The 12,186-nt window shown below is 38.7% G+C and overlaps 1 protein-coding gene across 6 annotated transcripts in view; it reads right to left on the bottom strand.

The window, feature by feature from the left end:
- LAMA2 (laminin subunit alpha 2) overlaps positions 1–12,186 on the bottom strand; it is a 459,384-nt gene that overhangs the window by 168,669 nt on the left and 278,529 nt on the right. For all 6 annotated transcript variants that reach the window (XM_081140004.1, XM_081140000.1, XM_081140002.1 and 3 more), the window contains one exon: positions 7,207–7,293. In XM_081140004.1, coding sequence (XP_080996130.1) covers positions 7,207–7,293 — 87 coding nt within the window. The remainder of the gene's footprint in view (positions 1–7,206; positions 7,294–12,186) is intronic.

The following is a 12,186-nucleotide window of genomic DNA, read 5'->3' as shown; positions in this document are numbered from 1 at the left end:
TTCAAAATTTATTAAATAGAAAATTATAGTTCAAAAGGTTCTCCTTATTATTTGGGTGGAAGCTATGGGTATCTTTACATTAACAATAGGTTTGTGTGTGTTTGCATATCCATACAGAGGCAGATTTTCATTGAAGAGCCTTTACTAAGAAGCACATATGCCTCTATGTTATGTTAATATGTCCAGGGATGATGCTTAACTGTGCCACAATTCATATTAGCAAACTCCAGGTTTTATTTTTAAAGAACTAAACACTATTTTAGATACTATTGGAAAAAACAAAAGTTTATTTATGAGGCATGGCAGAGATTTTTAAAATTGTGGTATCAAATTATTTCCCCCCCTATGTTATTTTTTAAAATGTGACTCCGGGTTACAGATGCACAAATACACCTTTATGGGAAGCACCTATTTATATTCTGCTCTGACTTCTCTTTCCATTGCGTTTGCTCACGCTTCCTATTGAGCCACACTTGCCAAAAAGAGAAGAAAACAGTGCATCTGAAATCTTACGGTCAGGCTAGCTATGTTATCTGTGCTGTTTGAGCAAAATAAATAGTCTTTTCCAGCAAGGGTCAAAATTGAAGGGGAACAGAAGCCATGTGGGAGAATATAATTTCTAGTACACTACTTTTATGCTCATTGACTCACAGATGTGTGAGTCATTGTGCAGAGAAATGCTCTCTACTAGTCAAGGAGATATGGCTTAAATCCAGTACATCATATGAGGATACTTTAATAACATCACAATTATGGTGCAAAGTCATTAATATGGTTAGATGCATTGATTATTCTAAGGTTTCTAGAACATTTATAGATGCTATTAATATTCTTGCAGACTTAACCTTTCATCATAATTTTTTAAATGAGATTATTTTTAAAAAATTATATTCACAGAATATGGTACGAATCGTGAAAGTCATTGTATAAATACTGCTTGGAAAAACATTGCCACCCACAAATAATTGCTTATTAATTGTCTTTTGTAAAATGTGAACTAACATTTGAGTGCTCAAAATGCCCCCACAATCCCTTCAGGATTGGTATCTGACAAAGACAATAGGAAAATCCTTTTGAATTTTAACCCAATGCTTCTTGCCTTACTTGCTATTCAGAGCCTGTTGTCACATCCACATATATTCACATCTCATTTTGTTTACCATTAAGGGAGTGACTTTGCTCCTCTAGAATAACGACATATGATGATGATTATCACAGCCAACAAAAACCCATTATTTTCAGCTCACTTTCCTCAGAATGACTTACTGCCCTCAGGAGAGATGGCATTATATAACAAGATCTAAGAATTTTTCTTAACATAGACACCAATTAATAAGTCTATAATTCTCCCACAATAAAAAACACACTTCAATCCATGAGACAATAACTACAATTAAATAGAGTAACTGAAGAAGCCTCTGCCTTTTGTTTTTTGTTGTAGGACATATAAGAAAACTCGCTGAATGTACATGATAGATAATTCATGTGGTGCTTTATTGAAAGTGTGCATTCAGGTTTTATTTCTGATATATGTATTTCTATACATAAAATAGAATTCTTAGATACTTATAAAAATGTATCAATAGAAATTAAAGATGATTTTAGGGTCAGTGAAAACATATAATAGTGTTTTAGAGTCTAATCAATTAGGACTCATCTAATTAATATTAGTGTAAACCACAGTCCTTTGGACCTTTCCAAATTCTCAGGACTTCACTCTACCAACATTAGTTGTAATTTAAAATCTCAAGTCCTCTCATTTTCGTATGCAAGACAGAATGAGGACTTTTTTTTTTTTTTTTTTTTTAACAGAGTTTATTGGATTCCTTGCTAGAGAGGAACACCTTGACATAACAAAGTCACTGTTTCTTTCCACATTTTCTAACGTTTTCAAATCAAATTGCAGTATTTTAGAAGGAGACCCTTTAAATGTAAATTATATTCTAGATAACACAAATAGTTATATAATACAGTTGTTTCCATTGATGACTTTGGAACAATACAGAGAAAAAGAGACAGAGATAGAAAGCTGAGATAGAGATGGAGATGGAGATGGAGATGGAGACGGAGACGGAGACAGAGATGGAGATGGAGACGGAGATGGAGACGGAGACGGAGATGGAGACGGAGACAGAGACAGAGACGGGGACGGGGACGGGGATGGTATGGGATGGTATGGGTATGGGGATGGGGATGGGGATGGGATGGGAGGGGATGGGGATGGGAGGGGAGGGGATGGGGATGGGGATGGGGATGGGATGGGAGGGGATGGGGATGGGGATGGGGATGGGGATGGGGATGGGGATGGGGATGGGAGGGGATGCGGATGGGAGGGGATGGGGATGGGGATGGGGATGGGGATGGGGATGCGGATGGGAGGGGATGGGGATGGGGATGGGGATGGGGATGGGGATGGGGATGCGGATGGGAGGGGATGGGAGGGGATGGGGATGGGGATGGGGATGGGGATGGGGATGGGATGGGGATGGGATGGGATGGGATGGGATGGGGATATGGACAGGGATAGCCACAGGGACAGGGTCAGGGTCAGGGACAGGGATAGGGACAGAGACAGAGATAGAGACAGAGATAGAAAGAATAGCAGAAGTGGAGAGAGATAACAATGAGAAGAAGAAAGCAACACTGGTGAGACTTTATCCCACTCTACTCCTTCATTTCTTCAACAACTTCTGGCTAAAATCTGTGACGTGTGTTTCCATTATCTATGGACTGAAAATAAAGCTTCAATCTCCCAAAGCAAATTAGAAAAGCTCTTGCTTTTCCCCTGTCCTGTCCTTCCTCAAACATGTACTGAGCACTGATATATGATATTAATATAAATAAGGCACCATCTTTATACTGCTGTTCGTGAAGAAGAAAGACATACTTAAAAATGTAGCACTGAACTTCTAGAGATAAGCAAATACTGTCATGGAAGCATAGAAAAGGGCAACCAACTCAGACTAGGACTGATGAAGGACCCTTTCAGGATGACAGACTTTTAAGAGTTGAAGTTGAGCAGGCCGAGGAATGGGATGGGTACAGTATTCCAGGCAGGAGGAACAGAATTGGCAAAGGCACTGAGGAGGGTGGCTGAAGTATAAATGTAAATGGCTGAGCAATACTTCTGTACTCTTATTACCTCCCATTTGGCCGAATCAGCTAAAGACTGAGGGAGTTTGCCTGCTTATATTGTACCTTTCCAGAAATTAGGGGAAAGAGAGTCCTCCCTGGGCATATGCAGAAAAATGAAGACATAATGGGCACAGCTGGGCATCCAGATGCAGCTCAGCATGTGTACTGGAAAGAAGAGGGCACACTGGATTTGACCCCCTAATCTGTCCATGGGCTGAGTCCTTTTGTGCAGTGTACAAACTGTGAAACCACATGAGCAGCCCTTTGAACTCACATGGCGTCATGATTTTGCTAATATTACTATCAAGTAAGTATAAGTATCTCTCTTTTCTTACTTCTGCAACCCCATTCTGTGCATGCAGGACTCAAAGAAATTGAGACATGAGTAGAATCTCACCAGCACAGTGATCAGATGACAATTAGGCTTGATTCAGAGTCGGGCATTTCTGAAGCACAGAATATCTAAATGGGATTTGGGAATTAACATTTAAAAGACAAAAAGAACTTCTTTGACACTGAATATGAATCATGTGGATAAAACTGTCAGTGAATTTTCTAAATATTAAGCAATTAGATTCAAATACCTTATGCATTCTCAGTAATGATTGTGAAATTAATCTTAAATTTGCCCTCTCTCCTCACCTAAGAATGAGTTGTTAAAAGTTGGCCAGGCAGGAAGGGGACAGGGTTTAAGGGTCCGTGTATCTCATTAAGTTTCATGTGGTCCTGTGGATCCCACTGGGTGAACTCGCCCCAGCCTTTTTAATAATGCCTTTCTCTGTGGTGTGTGATATGTTGCTGAGGCTACAAACTTATTCTGAACGTAGTTTAAAGTCCAGTAGAGCAGGTGTCATCAGCACTTAGTTCACTTTTTGCTCCATGTTCTTACTTTCTCTTGATGCTCCAACACTTACCCCTTTTTGCCTTTCTAGATACTATCTCCTTGTCTTTCTATATTTTCTTCTCTTGTCCAGATGATAAAAAACTAGAATCTAAGCAAAGTGTCACGAAAAATACATCATCCTTGACTCTCTTCTTATTTGTTTAAAGCATTTCCCAGAGGAAAGCAGTGACATCTCAAAGTATCAGTGCTTTGGCTCCAAGAGAGTTTCCCAAAATTCTAACTAGAGTTCTACATGTAACAGAATAGCAACCAATATTATGTTGTGTCTTATTTTGCTATCCTTTTTTTGATGACCTTTTTCTTCATTTTCTCAATTCAAGCACTAAGGCCATCTTTGTACTACATGGTAGAGTGAAGGGTCCAACAGGCTAGAAAGCAGGAACATAGGAATCTTCTGCACTTTACGCTCTGAAAGTCATCATTTTTATGGATGTGGCACCTCCTCCTGCAATTCATCCCCAAAGAGAAAATGGGATGGAGATGGAAAGGCAGATGGAGGAGTAGTGGTGAGAGTAGAGGTGCTGGTGGGTCCCAGTATGGAACGAGAGCAGCAGAGTGAGTCCTGTGCCTCTCTGAGTGGTATGAAGAGTGGATAGAGTTATTAGACCTGGAGGGAAAGGTAATCAAGTGGTCATGAAAAGTAAGAGGTCAGCAGAAACACACTTGGATGAATTACTCAAGGATACTTGGCCCCACCATATGTTCATTGCCCAAAATACACACACAGTCACACACACACACACACACACACACACACACTCAAGCACTCAAGCCTTTTGGTACTAAGTAAGCTTGTTAGAACTTGGGGTCAAGCCTAGGAAATGGGGAGGAGAGGGAAAGAAACTTTTTTTAAAAATTGAGATATAATTGACGTATAACATTATGTAACTTTAAAGCTCTCACAGCTCCTACCAATGGCTAATTAAATATCAGAATAGTAATTAAATTGAAGTAAAGAATGTAATGTTATAATTCCTGTCCCCCTGAGCTGTGCTCTGAGATGCATTCTTGCAGTATTACAAAACCAGGGACTAGATGGTCACATAAGACTTGAAAACTGTGAGTTTAACAAATTGAACAGATTTCCTCACTCCAGGACACGTCAGAACTTTTAACGTGTTAATAGGTACTCCCCAAGCTTACGTGATCACAGAATTCTATTCCAAGAACATCTACAACTTGGGAAACACTGCTTTGGTTTCCAATGCAGATTTTATGTAGATACGTGTGTAACCTGATTACAGCAATCACTTACAGAATGGTTTTGATGGCAAGATTTTAGTGTCTCCTCCTTACCCTAACCCTTATTTCCTTCCCTCCCACTGAAACTCACAGATCTCAGAAAATGTTTTTCTTAAACATTTTTGGGTCCAACTAAGGGATGTTTTTGCTTATATAAATACAGAGAAATGATAAACCCTAAATATTCTTGGAAAACACTAATTCAAATTCTTGCTAGAAAAATATACTATCACTTCCTCTATATAATAATAATTTAAGATTATTTTTGACTGAAAAACTTGAATTGGAGATAAGACATGCCACGTGATATGCTACACATATATGTTTCCATCTTTAATTAGATTAATAAAGCTTTTAGAGAGGAAATCATGCTTTTTATCAGGTATTTCTCTTCTTGGTGCTTTTTATTATTCAGATTAGAATTTATTCAGCCATTCTCACTGGCATTAAAGATGTGAGCTGCGTGAGGGCAAGGACTATATAATGCATCTATTTATATGCTCTGTCTAGCCCTGTGCCTAGCACATGGTCATCGCTAAACAAATGTTTGTTAAATAAAATGTAAGATTTTAAATTGTAGATGGTTCAGAAACTATTGTCTAACATGTATAGAAAACACGGAGCGTGAAGCAAAGCAATATAAATACATCAGAGACTATGCTCACCTATGTAAGTGGATTTGATGGCTTTGTATGACAGAGCAGCTGTCATTTTCCAGTTGCTAAAAAATAATAATAATAATAAAGGCTGCCTATCTTCAGCCTGAGGATGTGTGTCTGTGGGGTGGGCATTAGGCATTTGATGTAAATCTGTCTTGACAATGACATGTTCTGCTATTATCATAAGTAATACACACATGTCCTCTTTTTTAAAACACAATTAAAGACCTCCAGGTTCTCGATTGCAAGTAAATCCTTCTTCCTTCAGTTCTGTTCTTCCATTACTAATTTACAGATGCTGCCACACTCACAAATAGTACTTGTTGCTGCTAGGAACTGTCATTGGCACTTTGTCCACAGACTGCTGGCCGCTGGCTAGATGCTCAGGGAGACTGGCTCCTGCTTTGTTTATGCACCCTGGCTGAAACAGGGGTGATGGCTGCCAAGAGGACAGGAAAAGATAGGCAGAAATAGCCCTCCGTGGCGTTAGCCCTGGTGAGGGGGGGTGAAAACAGGTCATGTCCTTTCCTCCCCCTTCCTGCTCTCCCCAGCAATGGCAGCAAAGGCTATTTTCAGGGTTAAAACCAGAGAGGTGCTGTTGTTTATCAATGGGGTCAGGGAAGAATTTTGTACCATTTTCATACTGAAACTGAGATCTAGAAGAATCTTTTCTTCAGAAAGACTCCAAGAGGAAAAATAATCACACAGATTATATAAAATAATATATCTATGGTTCCACAGCAAAGCAGCCTAGTAAAATCAACAGGAATTAAAATATTGGCTTCGAAGTACTCACAAGAGGATATAAATCATGATAATAAATTACATTTTATTTCTATTTTCAAATTATATTTAAAGTAAATTATGAACCACTTGCTGAACTATGAACTACACATTTAAGCCGCAATTTAAGGACAAAAAGCTAATTATGAAAAATAAATGGTGCCAATGTAGACAGTAAGATAAATCTTAAAGTGCATGACTTTCCACTTGAGCAATGCTTTCTCGAAAGATTGTAGGTTAATGCTTAACCTTTAAGATTAAAACATTAATCAAACATTCCCTGAGTGAGTGGAGATTTACAGAGCAATTTCTAGAGAATAAATAAACTATAAAAATATAATGCATTTGTTGGACAAGTGCAGTGAGGAACTTTATTTCATCTCACTGAGTGTGGCGGCGGATGGTGCAGAGGATGATAATGCCCGTGGTTTTATAACTCCCAAGGTAGAAATCATTTTCAAAGACAGTGTAGCCCGCGCTTACCTCTCGCAGCGTGGTCCTGAGTACCCGACAGGGCATTCGTCACAGATCAATCCAAGACTTCGGTCTAAGTGGCACGTCGGGCTAAAGCTATGTTGATGTTGTTGGGGAACAACAGGAACAAAGAAGAAGCACATACACAAAGTCATTAGCGGCATATTTTCATTTCTCTTTCTCCAATACTGCTGTGACTAAAGGGTACAGGCTGGTCATTCTCGTCTCACAGACGGAGATTAGGGTCTGGCCAATTGAGGATGAAATGACACTGCTATTTCTGCAGACGTGAATATAGCCCAGTAGAGAGCAATATCCCAGTGACATGTTATTAACTGACTTTTGACTGTTCTGGGTCTGTGATCATCAGTAACAAGTGGGACTGTACTGTTCCTTTTTAGGGATTTCCCAGGCCTGACAAAATACAGCCTCATATTCTTTCTCTCCAGCCAGATCCTTCTGAAACTGAAGCCTCCCAGAAAAAGGTTAGAGATTTTGGAAAACTCAGTGGATGGTAGTGGAAGTGGTGATGGCAGTGATGGCAGTGATGGTGGTTGTGGGGTTCCTACTTCCAATACTGCTAACAAAGGTACGTGAATGTGCGTGTGTGCATGTGTGTGTGCAGGCTGCTGCCCACATGTACTCATGGGCACACTGTTAACACAGAAGGTAGCTTCCAAAAAGCTTTCACAAGAGATCCAGCATGCATATCCTGCCTACATTTATAATAAAACCGAAGGAACTAAAACAACCGTTCCCGCTCTCATCTTCTGGCATGTTCCCAAATCGACCTCTCTTCTGGCACGTATTTCCCATGTGGGCCTGAAGTAACAGAGTTGAGCACCAAGCCTAAAACCAGCCAAGTAACTGTGCGTTAGCTTTAGCCTTCAACGGCGTGTTCAACTGCGGCCACACTACTTCTCCTTGTGAGACCCCTCTCATGCGTGAATGCTTACACCAAGATTGACATGATGGCTCTCTCAAGAGCCATCAACCATTTCACATTCTGCGAGTTCTGCTGCTCTGCCATTTTCAAAGGAAATGCCCCCAATTAATCTTTCTCCCATTATGTCTTCCCTAAACAGATTTATTTTCTATTATATATGACAGGACAATTCAGTAGAGGCTTGCTTGATGGCTAAATGAATTAAAGAGAGAACAACAAATTAAACATCGCAAGTCCTGGCCTTGTTCTGCTCCTGACACTTGCATGGCTTTGGAACGCTTTCCTTACTGGTGCAGATCAGAGAGCTGGTACTATTTTGAGTACTGTTCCTCTGGCTTAACTCACAGTAGCCCTGCAAAGATTTATAACTGTAATTTTTATAGAGTAGCAAGCTATCAGAAACAAGTGGTTTTATCATTTTAAACATTTCAGCCCGGTGGAAAATCTAAATGAATCTGTTGACCTAAGGGGTGAGGGGAGCCTGGCCTGTGATATCTTGAGTTTACAAATATTATCCAGATAAAATATTCCACATTAAGGGGTTCTGGAAGCTGCCATAAACAGCAGAACCAAGACACATCCAGCCTGTGCTCTGTGAGAGAACTATCTTTCAGGGAGCGGCCTGTGGTTTGCCACCTGTGATCCCACGGGGGCTCACCGTGGGTGATTTTCTTGGCAGGAGTGGGACCGCACTGAAGAGAAGAGGCACATGTAGAAATGAAAAGAAACACGGTTTTCCCCTTCCTCACCCTGTGGTTTGTTATTGTTTTCAGACATAAAAAGAAGGACTGGATTTTGACAGATGTCTAGAAGGTGTGCAGGCCCTCTTTTAAGGCTGGCATTCTGTAACTGTCTCATCATCTCAAGGGAAGGACTCTAACTAGAAGCCTACATTTCCCACCCAGGTGGACTATAGTGATTGAAAGAAAACCACGTCAATTATTTTTTAAAATCCCAAATCTGTTTATCATGTCATGTTAAAGGTGCTCGACAAGGCTACTGACACTTTAAACTATTTATAAAATAGATTTGAAACTTCAAATATACTCATGCATTGCATAAAACCGATAGAAGTAAAATGCTGTCAGTGACAACAGCCAATACATTTTTTCAGGAAAAAATTAAGCAATGACAATAATATATTAGATTTAACTAGCTTTTTACATTTTCAGAGCGATTTTACAAATAATTTTATCGCATTTTCCCCAAATTTTATGAGGAGCTTGGGGCAGGCATAATTTTTCTTGCCCAAGATTATGGCCAGGAGAATTCAGCATGGGATCCAAGGTTTCTGGATTCTAATCTGATGCTGCATTCAGCCTACTTGTAAGAACTAAGTGTGTTTAAACTTTTAACCATATAACTATTTGACAGGATGCATTTAAAATAAAATGTCCTCGTGAAATATAACTGTTTTTGTGCTTTAATGTTCTTTAATCAATATAAATTGAGGCTGTAATTGAAGATACAGTTATGAAGACAGTGGCATTCAACACTAAAAGTAAACTGAGAATGAGCAATAAACATGGAAAACGAAAAAATGTCCACATAATTTGGATTGTCAAAGTAACAACTTGACCTGATTTTGGCCAAAATATGAAGCTAACTCTTCTGGGAAAGAAAGAGGGAACTGTAAGGTCACTGTTGGCTTTGAGTGAGTCCAAGCTTATGCCATTAGCCCTGCACTGGCAGAGAGAGTGTTCTGCTTCCTGAAGTATCTAGTCCACGCCACAGAAGACACAAGAGACCCAAGAACAGCAACGCTTTCCACAAATAGGGGGAGGAAGAGAAACTATTTTTGGACTACGTAGTAAAGGTCTACATATGGAAATAGCTTTTCTTAACAGCTGAACATAGACTTTTATACTTATAATGATTAATTTATTAATAGATATATATATGTATATTTGTATGAATATGTATGTGAATGTATGTGTATTTATTTATGTAAATACACACATGTAGATACAATTAGCTTTGCTCCCAAAAGAATTTAAATCTACCTACCAACATATGTACATTAAGATACAATGAACCAATAAGGTTAAAGACAAAAAAATGCTAAAAATAAAATAAAATCAAGGGTATATTTAGAGCGCAAAATTCATTTCGCAAGGTATGCTCATTTGAGAGTGGCAGGTCAAAATATGGCCTTGAGCTGTCTCACAGCGATTGCAAGAGGGAACGAATTACCTCTTGGACTAAGATGTGATATGAAAGAAACACTCCATTCATCACCAGCATAACATTTCTGTCTTAGGGCGGGACAATAAGGACATGCTCTGTGTGTACAGATACAAGAGGGAAAGAGAATTCCTTTTACCTAATTGCAACCTGGAACACTTGGGGGGGTGGGGAAGGAGACACCAAAGGGACGAGACACTGTAGGGGTGAGAAGAGGAGAGGGCTGAGTGGACGGGGCGAGCGGTGAAGGGAAGACTCATTTACTTCATGATCTCGGTTTGGGCCACATGAAGTTTTGAAGTTTCTCCATAAGTGTTTTCTTCTTTCAGTTCAGTGAATGCTGTTTTATATATTCTTAGGAGAACCAGTAAGCAAACACCTATTTAATTATCTGCAAGTACTATCTATTGATGTCCATAATTGGGTTTTGGACTTAGAATTAGGTTATTTTCTGTGTCTTTGGATACTACATTTCTCTAAACACAGGTTTCTCATTCTACAAAGTGAGGTAATATGATCTACCTAATAAAGCCTTTCATGCTAAAAATGTATGAACAGACTGACGAATCTCAGAGGGAAGGCCGGGGTGGGGGAGGGAGGGAGATTAGTTGAAGAACTTATATGCGTAAGTTCATAACCCACGGCCACAGACAATAGAGTAGGGAAGGCCTGGGGGGCCGATGCTGGATGGAGGGGGTTGGTGGGGGGAAATGGGGACATCTGTAATACTTTCAACAATAAAGATAAATTTTAAAAAATGTAGGAAAGAAACTCTTAGCACGGTGGCACAATAAATCATAGCTGAGATTTAATACTTCAAAATGTTTTGCTAAAGTAGGTTGATTTGTTTAAATTTTAAAGTATTTAGTTACTCATTAAATAATTAAACTTGCACTTTCTTATCCTGCTCTAGTTCTTACATTTGAGTTAGCTTAACCCTGCCAAACTCTAGAGTCATTTTTATAATAAACTTTTACAATTTGTCTAATATTAAGCCCTATTATTTTTTTGCTTTTCTTCAATGTCTCTGAAATTGTTTCTGTTTCTATAGCCCCACTGGAAGAAGCATAGAGAGGTGAATATATGGGTTCTAATATTGGTTCTGCCACAAGCAAGCTGTAGGATCACGATCAAGTCATTTGATTTCTCTGGAGTTTAGTTTTCCCTTCTGGTTTTGGGATTAGTAGGATATATCATACTCACCCATATGGACATAAAACTCTATGTAGGGAAGAGCTCTAAATTATCTAACATACTCTAAAATTTCTAAAGAATGCTGTTGAATGTTTCCTTAAATTTACCTTTGGCCTTAGAATATTATTAGAGAATAATATTTTCTATTAGAACTACTAATTTTAACAACAATAATTCAATGTGGCCCCTTGAGTGAATCCAAGAAACAGTAGAACTTATTGAGCGCCTGCCTTTTGTCAAGCCTTGTGTCAAGAATATCTCTGATTTTATTGTGTAACTGATGAAGATCTATGATTATAATATCATCTATTCAAACACATTCTGAATGTTCAAGGGCAGATAATCGTGTTTTTTAATATAATATTTAATCTGTAAGTTATGTGATGTCAGAAATTCATTAATATAAAACATTTGTAATATTTAAAATTGTATTTGCTTCTCTAGAGATAAATTTCACTACCTAGTTACAATCTATAGCTAGAATGTATACATCACCAAAATCAGAAGGCTAAGCAAAAAGTGGCCACTGTAAACAGTTGATTACTTTGATATATATAATTTAAATATTATATGCTTGTCTGTATTCATACATCAGAATAAGTATAGCAATTTATCTCTATCTCCGTACACATTAGTTTTATTTAGCAATACTATGTAAGAAATTC

Source organism: Miniopterus schreibersii (assembly GCF_964146895.1).
Source record: "Miniopterus schreibersii genome assembly, chromosome: 6".
Lineage (NCBI taxonomy): Eukaryota > Metazoa > Chordata > Mammalia > Chiroptera > Miniopteridae > Miniopterus > Miniopterus schreibersii.
This window is presented reverse-complemented; position numbering and strand designations above follow the sequence as displayed.